The following is a 15,871-nucleotide window of genomic DNA, read 5'->3' as shown; positions in this document are numbered from 1 at the left end:
CCTTTCCTCTTCAAGGGAAAAACAAGACATGCTCAAGAGGTAGCAGATGTAAGAAAACATAACCCATTACGTTGTCTTCTTTGTCCAACGTCAACTCTTTAGCATATCATACTTTAATGAGTGCTCACAATTATAAAAGATGTCGAAGATAGTATATTTATATGTGAAAACCTCTCTTTGTTTATTACTTCCTATTAATTGCAACGATGACCAATACTATGTTTGTCAACTCTCAACATTTTTTATTCATCATACTCTTTATATGTGAAGTCATTACTCTCCATGAGATCCATATGATCTCTTTATTTCTTCTCTTTTATTCGATTCCCTCAAGATTATAGCAAAATAATCAAGCCCTTGACTCAACACTAATCTTTATTATATAAAGCTCATGGACTCAATTACATAGAAGGATTATAAAGCAAAACTCACAACTAGATCATACTAAAACTTTATTCTACTAGATCAAGATATTACCAAAAGGATCGAACTAAGAAAAATGGTAAAGATAAAGTGATGGTGATACGATACCGGGGCACTCCCCCAAGCTTGGCAGTTGCCAAGGGGAGTGCCCATACCCATGTGTTTATTTTTCCTTCCTCTGAGGTGGTGATGATGGAGTTGTTGATGATGTAGGCTTGTCGTCCATCTTCCAAGGCATAGGCTCACCATCATAGAAGGATGATCGAGTCTCCGGGATCCTCAAATCTACAGCCAAACTCATCCTCTTGAATCTATATTCATACTTACAGTTTTGGTTTTGCAGGTCATAGATCTGGGCTTGGAGACGCTTGATTTTCTCGTGAAGCTTTAAGATGGCCTCCGCAATGTTCTTGTCATCCATCTTGTGGTTGTTGATGAACCCCATGACCATTATATGACTGGAGTCGAGTCCACGTTCCATCATCTCCTGGCACTTGAAAACTTGTTGCTCCAATGCCTCCCGCCTTGTTTCCACGCTTCCGGTCCTCCTTGGTCCCTCGGCATCGCGGATATGCAGCAACCCCTCACACATCTCAATGGCTTGAGGGTGTTGCAGCACCTCCATGAGGTAGGGGTTGATGACCTTCTTGAAGAACTTGTCCTTGGGGGCACTTGAAGACGCCATGGCGATCTAGATCTGTCAAAAAACAGCTCGAAACAAAGACAGAAAATATTTGCGTGATACGGTGGTCAAAACCTTCGGGAGATTATATAGTGAACTTTTACCGACCAAAAGAAGTATCGTGCAAGAAAACGGAGTCCGGAGAGCACACGAGGTGCCCACGAGGCAGGGGCGCGCCCAGGGGGTAGGCGCGCCCTCCACCTTCGTGGAAGCCCCGTGTCCTTCCCGGACTGCTTCTTATTTTCCTATTTTCTTAAATATTCCAAAACAGAGAAAAATTGCCATTAGAATTGTTTTGGAGTCGGTTTACTTATCGTACCACGTACCTATTCCTTTTCGTAGTCTGAAACATTCTGGAAAGTGTCCCTTATGTATTCCTCCGGGATTATGGTTTCAATAACATTAGTTTCAACATTTATAGGATTACCTGAGATATAATGTTTGATTCTTTTAGTGTTCACCACCCTCGGATTTGTGCCTTCGAATTTGTTGATTTTTATGGCACCGGAACGATAGACCTCCTCGATGATGTAAGGACCTTCCCATTTAGAGAGAAGTTTGCCTGCAAAAAATCTTAAACGAGAGTTGTATAGCAATACATAATCACCTACATTAAACTCACGCTTCTGTATCCTTATGTCATGCCATCTTTTAACTTTTTTAAACAGTTTGGCATTCTCATAGGCCTGGGTTCTCCATTCATCGAGTGAACTAATGTCAAAAGGCCTCTTCTCACCGGTAAGTTTAAAGTCATAGTTGAGCTCTTTAATAGCCCAATATGCCTTATTTTCTAATTCAAGAGGTAAGTGACATGCTTTACCATAAACCATTTTATACGGAGACATACCCATAGGATTTTCGTATGCAGTTCTATAGGCCCATAATACATCATCAAGTTTCTTGGACCAATTCTTTCTAGATCTATTGACAGGCTTTTGCAAAATTAATTTAAGCTCTCTGTTGCTAAGTTCTACTTGACCACTAGACTGTGGATGGTATGGAGATGCAATTATGTGATTAACATCATACTCCCTCCGTTTCTTTATATAAGGTGTATTAGTTTTTTGATAAAATTCCACAATGTAAGGTGCATTTGTTCTAATTCCTCGTAATTCCGATCTTGGCCCTCCAGAGAAAGGAAAGTATCTCTCCCCTGATTTCATGTATCTCTCCTCGTAGAGAAAGAAAAGGAAACTGTCTCTCTTCCGATTGTGTGTATCTCTTCCTTTCCTAGCCTAAATGATTTACTTGCCGCTAATCTACTAATTAGACAAGGGTAATTTCATCCTAAATAGTCCATAATTATGTGCCTTGGTTAACATGCTGAAAATAATACACCTTAGATAAAGGAACGGAGGGAGTACTTAGCAAGCATTTTACGGAATGCGCCATGAATAAAATGTGAACCACCATCAGTCATTAAGTATCTAGGGACTCCAAACCTCGGAAAAATAACTTCTTTAAGCATTTTAATAGAGGTGTTATGATCAACACTACTAGTTGGAATAACTTCTACCCACTTTGTAACGTAATCAATAGCAACTAAAATATGTGTATACCCATTAGAGGAAGGAAACGGTCCCATATAATCAAAGCCCCAAATATCAAATGGTTCAATAACAAGTGAATAATTAATAGGCATTTCTTGACGTCTACTAATATTACTAATTCTTTGACATTCATCAGAAGACAAGACAAACTTACGGGCATCCTTGAAGAGAGTAGGCCAATAAAAACCGGATTGCAATACCTTATGTGCAGTTCTGTCCCCAGCATGGTGTCCTCCATAAGCCTCAGAGTGGCACTTGCGTAGGATTTGTTCCTGTTCATGCTCAGGTACACAACGTCTAATAATACCATCTACTCCTTCTTTATAAAGATGTGGGTCATCCCAAAAGTAATGTCTTAAATTATAGAAGAACTTTTTATTTTGCTGGTATGTGAAACTAGTTGGTATAAACTTAGCAACAATATAATTAGCATAATCAACATACCATGGAGTAGTACGAGAATCATTTATGATAGCTAATTGTTCATCAGAGAAGCTATCATCAATAGGTAGTGGGTCATTAAGGACATTCTCTAACCTAGACAAATTGTCTGCAACGGGGTTCTTAGCTCCCTTTCTATCAATAATATACAAATGCAAATAATAATAAAGCACGGATTGAGTCTTCGGATTCACCGCCATGGCGTTTTTATAAAAAAAAAGTCCCTCATTTTTTATGGAATCAACCCGCACTCTGTATGGGGATCAACCGGGAAGGGGAGAAAAACATGTCGTCGTCCGTCTCGCACACGAAGGAGCAGTCCGTCTCCAACACGAACACGAGTCTGGAACTAAAAAGGTCGATCTGGCGTTGATTTTCCCCTCATCCCTGTCTCTTCTGATCTCTCTCACCTCCCGTCGCTTTCCGTCGTCGACCGATTCCGCAAAGCGTCGCGCTCAAGGAAGGCGTGCTCGCTACCATCGCCACCGCGCCCCCATCCCCTCTCCCTGGTGCCCGTCCTCGCTCCACCGTCGCCGAATCCGGACGAGATCGGTTCAATCCGCCGCATCTCGCGCCCGCGGCCGGCCGTGGCTTTCGGCGGCATCGGGGGCGCTGGTCCGCCCCCGCTCCTCCGGGGCTGGCGGAACGACGGAGCGGCGCTCTGGTCAGGTTTCTCTGCTTCGAGAGCGGTGCGTGGGCTGATGTCGAGGGCGAGGCGGCTGTGCCTCTGCGTCGGGCGTTCCTGGACGGGAGGGTGTTCGCAGAGGCCGCGTATGGCGGTAGGGAGTTCCTGTTCGACTTCATGTGGATGGTGCGCATCGACGCTGGCACCGCCGAGGAGGTCGCCATGGGCTGGATTGATGACCGCGGGGCCTGCTTCTTCCCTGTGCCAGAGAGCGGGAGGAAGAGGAAGAGGGGCGAGCCTGGGCTGGAGGATGGGGCGTCGTCCGGGGTGGATGAGAGGTCCGACAAGAGCAACGACACGGTGGAGTCCTCAATCCAGCCTAATCTCCTGCCCCTCTCAAGCACTCCCCGTGTAGCAGTCCTGGTGTGTAGACTGCCATGGCAACGCTACATCCATTCATTATGTACTGCTATCTCCTCCCTCTCTCTCCTAATTTGCCTCTTCCATTCTCTCATTTGATTTAATCCCTTGAGCATATTTTCTTATGTCCGGCAGGGGCAACAAGGCGGCCAGCTTGGGGCAAGGCGGTGAGGTTGGAGGAGACGGACAAGTTCTACTAGGTTGTTACTCGTCAAGAAGCTCTTCCTCAGAGGGATAGCCCCGGGTGGGCGGCGGCGTGGCGATCACAGCGATGCACAAGGTCTTGCAGGGTCCCCGGTCCAGGGCGTTCCAGATGTAGGGCCAGCTCCTAGCCGCTGCGCGCGGTGCCGACGAGGGCAATGCCAAGTTCGCGTGGTATGGCGCTCCGTTTGCGGATGTGGCCGCGGCGGTGGAGCACGTGTTCGGCAGGATGAACAGCCAGGTCCTTTGCCATCGCGCGCACGGTGACGACGTCCACCTCTCGCCTGGTTCTTGATTGTTGAGTAATTCCTGTTAGTTGTTGCTGAATTAGGGACTTGATTCATGTTGGTTGCTGAATTGATTTATGTCTTATGTATACTTGATTCCGTAGATTAATATCTCTTTTGGTTGGCAAGAATGGATCAGACGTATTTTTGTTTGAAGTTAAGATTTTTCTTCGCGGGCTAGCGCAAATCTTCTGCAGGACTACCTCCCCTCTGCAAACCAATTGATATCAAATAGTGGGACTGAATTATTGTAAATATTCAGAACTCTAGAATGGATATTTGTACATATCATCGTCTTCAGTACTACATAATAATGATTGTTGATGCCACCAACCCCAACTGTATTGTGATAATGATATTGAATTGTTTTAATTTGGTTGTGTACTCAAATCTGAAAGCATTCTACTTTATTTATGTCCTGTACAGATGTTCCTGCAGCATAGGTATTTTAGATATGCCACTACAGTATTATCAGTCCTTTCATGTCTCTGAAACGGAGCTTTTACATTCTGTGTGTTCTTATTGTACATCAACAACAACAGCAGAGGAAGGCTACTGATGCATCTGAGTTCTCTTCTCATTTCAAAGAAAGTCATCAAGTTGATGCATCTGAGTTCTTGGATCTAAAGCATAATACAATGAAAGGTAACAGTAGGATACAGTCGATACTTGCTTGACCCATGCGAAGCTGAAAGTGTTCTCTTACATCCCATGTTTGTTGATCTAATTCTATTCACAGGTAATTTTTTATGAATAGGAAGATTGACTAGGGGAGGATTATGTATTGAGGTAGGGAAAGTTGTGGTCGTGCGGCCATACAGGTACACAGTAGGATGCCAAACTTATTGATCTATTTTTGTGCTAATTTTTTTTCATCAATGGTTGGTTTTTCTATCAATTGTAGAGAAATCCTCACCTTGAAGAATGAAACAAATGGTGATCAAAGATGTTCTTTCTACCAAAGAACCAGGCCGTGCCGAGGTAGTGGTGTGGTTCCGATGATGGTGGCGAGGCTAAAACAAGGGAGATGACTTGGAGTTATTTTAAGCATGAGTTGTGTAATGGTGTGGTTCCTTAACTCATCCCTTTCAGATCTTACCCCTATGTTATCGATCACCTATTTCATTTTGTGTTTACTGATATAGAATTTAGTACACTATTTTTTGCCACTAATGACCAATCTACAAAATAAAGCAAACTACAGTATCAGCTACAAGGTACTATATGCAGTCTGATTTATCGATCATTCGACTGCTTCATAAAGGAAAAGTGCTAAATGCCAACTGACAAGATCAATAGTAGAGTAAAGGGATGGAAGGAAAAATAAGTGTCTCCAGTTTCCTTGGTGGTGTGTGCAAGCTGTGAAGGTTCTGTTGTGATGAATAATGGAGCGTTGGCAGTGAGCTGACCAGATGGACAACTGGCTGGAGGTACCGAGGTGGTAACTAAACCATGCATCATGGCACAATTTATTTTACTTTCTAATCATCTCATTTTCTAACTAAACCTGAGATGCAAACTGAATATAAGCCACAATAGTGGAGCTAGCAGGCCTCATCAACTCGGACGTCTGGCCGCTGCCCATGGTCTCACGTGCTCATGGCAGGGCTACTTGATGTCGCGGACATACTCATGTGGACGGCCCATTTGATCCGTCCTCTTTGGACTACATATATGCTGTATAGAGGTGTTATGTTTGGTGTTCTTTTAGGGTATTTAAATTTATCATGTCAACGGTCAAATTGTTCTTCCCCGCATATAATTAAGAGGTCAAATTGTTCAAATGTGGCAGCAAGTTCTGGGTAGCTAGCGAACACTTCTCGGTTTTTGTGTCTGATATTCATATAGGTGCCAAGTTGTATGACGGAAAATGAATTACCTCTTGTGTTTCCTGGGTTTAAGATCTAGAAATGGATGGCATGTTATTTTTTATGACATTTATTACTCGCCAATAAATCATGTGTCTTTATACTTTTTTGTGCCTTGTTACTAAAAAGGTCTAACTGATGTGCATAAGGATCATAAGACATAATTGTATATTCACCAAGATCATAATTTTATATTTTGTTCACCAAAATCTTAATTTTATATATTCTTTTCATAAAACCATCAGATTTATATTAACATACCGGCTAGCAGCTAGGTAATCGGTTGAAGCTGAGATTAGCTTAGCTAGCTGTAGCCATCGAGTTATTAGGGCTTCTGATGTAATTGATGGTGTAATGGAATCATTGTTTTACGCCTTTTGGACCTTGACAACCTGCAACTTGACGTGAGAAAATTGTTCCCAGTTCAATTTTGTCAGAAAATGTACAGTGCCCCCTAGAGTAATTATCTGGTAGAGCTAATGTGTAACATGTAATATGTACATGATCATTTAATTTCAATCTACTGTGAAATTGTTGCAATAGATCGTGTTTGATAACTTTTGAGAAGCATCTAAATTGTATTTTTCATTACTTACATTTCAGCAAACCCATTGTTTGTTTGTGCTGTATATGCCTGCTGATTTTAGTGCTCGAGAGTCTAGACTTCAGAGTAATAGAGTATCGAAACCTACCAGTTAACAGTGTTTTTCTTGTTTTATATTAAAACTTGAGATATTATCACAATTGCTTTGCCTAAGAGGGCCAAGATAGGTATTTCCACTAATTGTTCATATTTGGATCCTAGGTTAGGCAACTCTGAAAAATTACTCTGAACATAAAATAAATCTGCAACATTATACATCGAAAGGTACAATAAGTTCCCACTATTTGTGCAGCAATTGTGTGATACTTTTTTTAGTTTATCTTTGATACAATTCTGTGTACAATCCCTGGATTTTTTGCCTTAAAGACTGAATTCTGTGTGGATTTCTTGATCCGCTTTCAACTATGGCAGTTGGTAGCAACATCTAGCAGCGACAACCAATTAATGATCACAAGGTAAGGTATTGATGGGGAACTGCAACGAGGGAGAAGGTAATGTACTCGTTGGTAATGGAAGCTGCGCCTGCACACACGCTTGCTTGCTTTCCCATTTACTGTTATCTGCTGCTCAAGAGGATGACAATACTCACACCAAATTTGTTGTGATCCAGTGGGTGGGAGTGGCTTAAATAGTTGTTGTGGCTTGGTAATTTCTGTTTTCTCTGGAGCATCACCGAAAGGCTTGCTAACCTGGTGGAAGAAACATATGTGTGCTCTTGCCTTACTTATTTTGCCACTGTACAATTCGTGCTTGAACACAAGATTGTCCCCTATTTGGTTCATATTTCAGTAGTTAGATATATTTGAGCAGGAAATGCACGTTCCTGCTGCTGTACTATGCTTGAACACACAAGAAAATCTGCACCTCATCCATCACGCGCGTACGGAATGGGTCGAAAAATCAAAATATGTATTACGTACTCCCTCTGTTCCAAAATAGATGACTCAACTTTGTATTAAAGTTAGTACAAAGTTAAGTCATCTAATTTGGAATGGAGGGAGTAGAGAGGTGGCGTCCGATGAATTGAGCATTGTATCGCATGCAGGCGGTGATGCTAAATTGGTCTTATGACTATTGTTATCCACGCAACTTCATGTTGTTAAGAGAAAACTGATTTCCAATAGTTACATTATTTCTGACATTCGTCAAAATTGTATATAAGAAATGTTGCGGAATGACACACAGGGCAGGTTCTATTAATTTTATCGCCCCTTGCAACGCACGGGCATTTGTACTAGTTATATGCAAATCAAATTCTTATAGTAAGGGAACTCATCTAATAAGTCTAGGTTTAGCATCTTCTTTTACATAAGATATCTAATAGCAGCATGATCAATGTGAACAGTTACTTTAGAATCAACAATATAAGGTCTGAACTTATCACAAGCAAATGCAACTGCTAAAAATTCTTTTTCAGTAGTAGCATAATTTCTTTGAGCACTATCTAGAGTTTCACTAGCATATTGAATAATATTTAATTTCTTATCAACTCTTTGTCCTAGAACAGCCCCTACAACATAATCACTAGCATCACACATAATTTCAAATGGTAAATTCCAATCAGGAGGCTGAACAATAGGTGCAGAAATCAAAGCTTTCTTAAGTATTTCAATGGCTTCTACACAGTCATCATCAAAGACAAAAGGAAGTTTTTTTGTAAGAGATTAGTCAAAGGCCGAATTTTTTTAGAGAAGTCCTTAATGAACCTCCTATAAAAACCGGCATGACCAAGGAAACTTCTTATACCTTTAATGTCCTTAGGACACGACATCTTTTCAATAGCATCAACTTTAGCTTTATCAACTTCAATACCTCTTTCAGAAATTTTATGTCCCAAGACAATACCTTCATTAACCATGAAGTGGCACTTCTCCCAATTCAAAAAAAGATTAGTTTCTTCACATCTCAGCAAAACTCGATCAAGGTTGCTTAAGCAATCATCAAAAGAAGTTCTATAAACGGAGAAATCATCCTTGAATACCGCAACAATCTTTTCACAAAAGTTAGAGAATATAGCAGTCATACATCTTTGAAAGGTAGCAGGTGCATTACATAAACCAAAATGCATACATCTATAAGCAAAGGTACCGAAAGGGCAAGAAAAAGTTGTCTTGTCTTGATCCTCTTTTGACACAGGTATCTGAGAGAAATCAGAATAACCATCTAGAAAGCAAAAATGTGTATGTTTGGATAATTTGTCTAGAATTTGATCAATAAAAGGTAAAGGGTAATGATCTGTTTTAGTAGCTTTATTTAATTTGCAGAAATCAATTACCATTCTATAACCTATAACAATTCTTTGTGGGATCAATTCATCTTTGTCATTAGGAACAACAGTAATACCTCCCTTCTTAGGGACACAATGGACATGACTTACCCACTGACTATCAGCAACGGGATAAATTATATCTGCCTCTATAAGCTTTTGTATTTCTTTTATTACCACTTCTTTCATCTTAGGATTTAACTGTCGTTGGTGATCAACAATCGGTTTAGCATCCTTCTCTAATTTTATTTTGTGCTGGCATAAAGTTGGACTAATGCCCTTAAGATCATCAAGAGTATATCCAATAGCAGCACGGTGCTTCTTCAGAGTTTTGAATAATTTATTTTCATCATGCTCTAAAAGGTTAGCACTAATAATAACAAGATATATCTCTTTATCATCGAGATAAAGATAGTTAAGATTATCAGGTAAAGGTTTAAGCTCAAACACAGGAACACCCTTAGGTGGAGGAGGATCCCCTAAGATTTCAACAGGCAAGTTGTGTTTCAAAATAGGTCCTTTTTAAAGAATACTTCATCTATTTTCCTTTTTTCATTCATAAACATATCATTTTCATGGTCTAACAAATATTGTTCTAAAGGATCACTAGGAGGCACAACAATAGAATCAATACCAATAAGTTCATCTTTACTAGGCAATTCTTTATCATGGGGTTGTCTACGAAATTTAGAAAAATTAAACTCATGAGACATACCCCCTAAACCAATAGAAACAATATCCTTATTGCAATCTATCTTAGCATTAATAGTATTCAAGATGGGTCTACCAAATATAATGGGACAAAAGTCATCTTGTGGGGAACTAAGAACAAGAAAATCAGCAGGATATCTAACTTTCCCACACAAGACTTCAACATCTCTGACAATCCCAACTGGTGAAATAGTATCTTTATTGGCAAGCTTAATTGTAACATCCATCTCTTCTATCTCAGCAGGTGCAATATCATGCATAATTTCTTTCTATAAGGAACGAGGTATTGCACTTGCACTAGCACCCGTATCGCATAAGCCATTATAGCAATGATCTCCTATCTTAACAGAAATAACAGGCATGCCTACAACAGGTCTATGTTTATTTTTAGTATCAGGTCTAGCAATTCTAGCAGATTCATTGTAGAAGTAAATAATATGCCCATCAATATTATCGGCCAAGAGATCTTTAATCATAGCAACACTAGGTTCAACTTTAATTTGCTCAGAGGGAGTAGGTGCTCTAGTATTGCTCTTACGAACCACAGTTGAAACTTTAGCATGATCCTTTATTCTAACAGGGAAAGGTGGTTTCTCAATATAAGCAGTGGGAACAACAAGATCATTATAAGTGATAGACTTTTCTTCAACTTTAATAGGTGCAAATACTTTTACTTCAATGGGAGGATTATATTTAAACCACTTCTCCTTAAAGAGATCAACATGAGTAGCAAAGGATTCATAGAAAGAAGCTACTATCTCAGAGTCAAGTCCATATTTAGTGCTAAATTCAAGGAAAGCATCGATATCCATAAAAGATTTAATGCAATCAAACTTAGGTGTTATACCTGACTCCTTACCTTCATCGAGATCCCAATCTTCAGAGTTGCGTTTAATTCTTTCCAATAAATCCCATTTGAATTCAATAGTCTTCATCATAAAAGAGCCAGTACAAGAAGTATCGAGCATGGAGCGATTATCAAGAGAAAGCCGAGCATAATTTTTTGAATAATCATTTCTTTTGAGAGATCATGATTGAGGCATGATTATAACATTGACTTAAGCCTCCCCCAAACTTGAACGATGCTTTCTCCTTCCGAGGCCAAAAAATATATATACAATTATTCACGATGAACCAGATGCATAGGATAAAACTTCTGATGAAATTCCAATTTCAATCGTTGGTAGTTCCATGATCCAATATCATCACATAGCCTAAGCCATGTCAATGCATATCCCTTCAAAGATAAAGGGAAGAACTTATTCTTGATAACATCCTCGGGCATACCTGCAAGCTTCAATAATCCACAAACTTCGTCCACATAGATTAGGTGCAAATCGGGATGTAATGTTCCATCACTTGTGAAAGGATTAGCTAGCAGTTCTCTATCATACCCGAAGGAATTTCAAAGTAAACATTTTCAGTAGATTCAGTAGGTTGAGGAGCAACTCTTTGCTCTAATGGTCGGGGTGAAGATACCCCGAACAAGCCCCTCAAAGGATTATGTTCCATAGTAACAAGTGACAGTAAATTTCAGCACACAATATAAAATTTTCCTTACCAAATTCCACCTACCAAAGGCGCTTCACTCCCCGGAAACGGCGCCAGAAAAGAGTCTAGATGACCCACAAGTGTAGGGGATCTATCGCAGCCTTTTCGATAACTAAGAGTGTCGAACCCAACGAGGAGCAGAAGGAAATGATAAGCAGTTTTCAGTAAGGTATTCTCCGCAAGCACTGAAATTATCGGTAACAGATAGTTTTGTGATAATGTAATTTGTAACGAGTAACAAGTAATAAAAGTAAATAAGGTGCAGCAAGATGACCCAATCCTTTTTGTAGCAAAGGACAAGCCTGGACAAACTCTTATATAAAGTAAAGCACTCCCGAGGACACATGGGAATTACCGTCAAGGTAGTTTTCATCACGTTCATATGATTCGCGTTCGATACTTTGATAATTTGGTATGTGGGTGGACCGGTGCTTGGGTACTATACTAACTTGGACAAGCATCCCACTTATGATTAATCCCTATTGCAAGAATCCGCAACTACAACAGAAGTATTAAGGTAAACCTAACCATAGCATGAAACATATGGATCCAAATCAGCCCCTTACGAAGCAACACAAAAACTAGGGTCTAAGCTTCTGTCACTCTAGCAACCCATCATCTACTTATTACTTCCCAATGCCGTCCTCTAGGCCCAAATAATGATGAAGTGTCATGTAGTCGACGTTCACATGACACCACTAGAGGAAAGACAACATACATGTCATCAAAATATCGAACGAATACCAAATTCACATGACTACTTATAGCAAGACTTCTCCCATGTCCTCAGGAACAAATGTAACTACTCACAAAGCATATTCATGTTCATAATCAGAGGGGTATTAATATGCATAATGGATCTGAACATATGATCTTCCACCAAGTAAACCAACTAGCATCAACTACAAGGATTAATCAACACTACTAGCAAGCCACATGTACCAATCTGAGGTTTGGATACAAAGATTGGATACAAGAGATGAACTAGGGTTTGAGATGAGATGGTGCTGGTGAAGATGTTGATGGAGATTGACCCCCTCCTGATGAGAAGATCATTGGTGATGATGATGGTGATGATTTCCCCCTCCCGGAGGGAAGTTTCCCCGGCAGAACAGCTCCACCGGAGCCCTAGATTGGTTCCGCCAAGGTTCCGCCTCGTGTCGGCGGAGTTTCCTCCCGTGAGCTTGCTTATGATTTTTTCCTCGACGAAAGGCTCCATATAGGCAAAGATGGGCATCAGAGGGCCACCAGGAGGCCCACGAGGCAGGGGGCGTGCCCAGGGGGTAGGGCGCGCCCCCACCCTCGTGGACGGTGAGTGGCCCCCCTTTGGTACTTATTTCGCCCAATATTTTTTATATATTCTGAAAATAATCCCCGTGGAATTTCAGGACTTTTGGAGATGTGCAGAATAGGTCTCTAATATTTGCTCCTTTTCCAGCCCAGAATTCCAGCTGCCGGCATTCCGCCTCTTCATGTAAACCTTGTAAAATGAGAGAGAAAAGGCATAAGTATTGTGACATAATGTGTAATAACAGCCCACAATGCAATAAATATCGATATAAAAGCATGATGCAGAATGGACGTATCAAATCTACGTCAGTTTTTATCCCATTTGGACACCCTTTGATATGGATTTACTGCGAAACAAAAAAATGCAACAAACAAGAACTGGAACTGGGCACTGGATCAATATGTTAGTCCCAAAATAGTATAAAAAGTTGCCAAAAGTATATGGAAGTTGTAGAAAATTGGCATGGAACAATCAAAAATTATAGATACGACGAAGACGTATCAGCATCCCCAAGCTTAATTCCTGCTCGTCCTCGAGTAGGTAAATGATAAAAAAGATAATTTTTGATGTGGAATGCTACCTAGCATAATCTTGATCAAGTAATCTAATCATGGCATGAATATTAAGACACGAGTGATTCAAAGCAATAGTCTATCATTTGACATTAAGATAATAATACTTCAAGCATACTAATAAAGGAATCATGTCTTTTCAAAATAACATGGCCAAGGAGAGTTATCCCTACAAAATCATATGGTCTGGCTATGCTCCATCTTCACCACACAAAATATTCAAATCATGCACAACCCCGATGACAAGCCAAGCAATTATTTCATACTTTTGATGTTCTCAAACCTTTTCAACTTTCACGCAATACATGAGCGTGAGCCATGGATATAGCACTATAGGTGGAATAGAATATGGTGATGGAGGTTGTGTGCAGAAGACAAAAAGGGAGAAAGTCTCACATCGACACGGCTAATCAACAGACTATGGAGATGCCCATCAATTTATGTCAATGCGAGGAGTAGGGATTGCCATGCAACGGATGCACTAAGAGCTATAAGTGTATGAAAGCTCAAACTGGAAACTAAGTGGGTATGCATCCAACTTGCTTGCCCATGAAGACCTAGGGCATTTGAGGAAGCCCATCGTTGGAATATACAAGCCAAGTTCTATAATGAAAATTCCCACTAGTATATGAAAGTGATAACTCAAGATACTCTCTATATGGAGAACATGGTGCTACTCTAAAGCACAAGTGTGGTAAAAGGATAGTAACATTGTCCCTTCTCTTTTTTTTTTCTTTTTTTGTAGGCTTCTTTGCCCTCTATCTTTTTGGGGGGCTTCTTTGGCCACTTTTATTTTGATCATGGGACAATGCTCTAATAATGATGATCATCACACTTTTATTTACTTACAACTCAATATTACAACTCGATACTAGAACAAAGATATGACTCTATATGAATGCCTCTGGCGGTGTAGCGGGATGTGCAATGATCTAGCGTAGCAATGACATCAAAAAATGGACAAGCCATGAAAACATCATGCTAGCCATCTTACGATCATGCAAAGCAATATGACAATAAATGCTCAAGTCATGTATATGATGATGATGGAAGTTGCATGGCAATATATCTCGGAATGGCTATGGAAATGCCATAATAGGTAGGTATGGTGGCTGTTTTGAGGAAGATATAAGGAGGCTTATGTGTGACAGAGCGTATCATATCACGGGGTTTGGATGCACCGGTGAAGTTTACACCAATTCTCGAGGTGAGAAAGGGCAATGCACGGCACCGAGGAGGCTAGCAATGATGGAAGGGTGAGAGTGCGTATAATCCATGGACTCAACATTAGTCATAAAGAACTCACATACTTATTGCAAAAATCTGTTAGTCATCGAAACAAAGTACTACGCGCATGCTCCTAGGGGGATAGATTGGTAGGAAAAGACCATCGCTCGTTCCCGACCGCCACTCATAAGGAAGACAATCAATAAATACTTCATGCTCCAACTTCGTTACATAACGGTTCACCATACGTGCATGCTATGGGAATCACAAATTTCAACACAAGTATTTCTACAATCCACAACTACCCACTAGCATGACTCTAGTATCACCATCTTTATATCGCAAAACTATTGCAAGGAATCAAACACATCATATTCAGTGATCTACAAGTTTTATGTAGGATTTTATGACTAACCATGTGAATGACCAATTCCTGTCATCTCTCTAAATAGATATAAGTGAAGCAATAGAGTTTAATTCTTTCTACAAAAGATATGCCCATGCTCTAATAGATATAAGTGAAGCAAAAGAGCATTCTACAAATGGCGGTTTTCTATGTGAAGAGAAACATGCAATCCAAACTTCAAATGATATAAGTGAAGCACATGAAAGCATTCTATAAAGCCATACTCAAAAGATATAAGTGAAGTGCAATGAGAATTCTATAAATCAACCAAGGACTATCGCATACCAGCATGGTGCATCAAATAAAAGTGAAAACTAAATGCAAAAGACGCTCCAAGATTTACGCATATCATGTGACGAATAAAAATATAGCTCCAAGTAAAATTACCGATGATTGTTAGAAGAAAGAGGGGATGCTGTCGTGGAATTGTCACGGCAGATGTCCTAGAGAAAGGACTTAGTCGTAGGGCCATTGCAACTAGGAAGCTTAAAGGGGTTAATCGGGACAAAGGACACGAGAGGTTTTATACTAGTTCGGCCCCTTACGATGAAGGTAAAAGCCTATGTCTAGTTGTGTTGGTATTGCTGAGGTTTCGATTACCAAGAGGCTCAACTCGTCGGCTTGGTTGTCGATCTCTTGTTTCTTGCCCTAAGCCGCCACCGGGTCATCCCCTTATATACATGGGTTGACGCCTGGTGGCCTACAGAGTCCCGGCCGGCTCATAATTGTGTCCGGCTCGGTGACTT

General features: G+C 40.4%; 1 protein-coding gene across 6 annotated transcripts; it reads left to right on the top strand.

The window, feature by feature from the left end:
• The first annotated feature begins 3,412 nt into the window (after nt 1–3,412).
• On the top strand, nt 3,413–7,973 carry LOC125550838. 6 transcript variants are annotated; one of them, XR_007301931.1, is made up of 5 exons: nt 3,413–4,184; nt 4,277–4,605; nt 5,175–5,274; nt 5,369–5,450; nt 5,534–7,973. XR_007301931.1 is itself a non-coding variant. In XM_048713944.1 (2 exons), exons 1-2 carry the CDS (start codon nt 3,899–3,901, stop codon nt 4,339–4,341), a joined length of 351 nt encoding a protein of 116 aa, XP_048569901.1. In that variant the 5' UTR covers nt 3,421–3,898; the 3' UTR covers nt 4,342–5,001. The 6 variants fall into 6 exon arrangements, 1 of the variants encoding a protein (XP_048569901.1); XR_007301934.1 differs by having other exon boundaries at nt 5,172–5,274; nt 5,387–5,418; XR_007301932.1 differs by having other exon boundaries at nt 5,172–5,274; nt 5,387–5,450.
• The last annotated feature ends 7,898 nt before the right edge of the window (nt 7,974–15,871 follow it).

The sequence above is a fragment of the Triticum urartu genome, chromosome 4 (assembly GCF_003073215.2).
Source record: "Triticum urartu cultivar G1812 chromosome 4, Tu2.1, whole genome shotgun sequence".
Lineage (NCBI taxonomy): Eukaryota > Viridiplantae > Streptophyta > Magnoliopsida > Poales > Poaceae > Triticum > Triticum urartu.
Note: the sequence above shows the minus strand (reverse complement) of the source record. Positions and strands in the feature narration are given on the sequence as shown.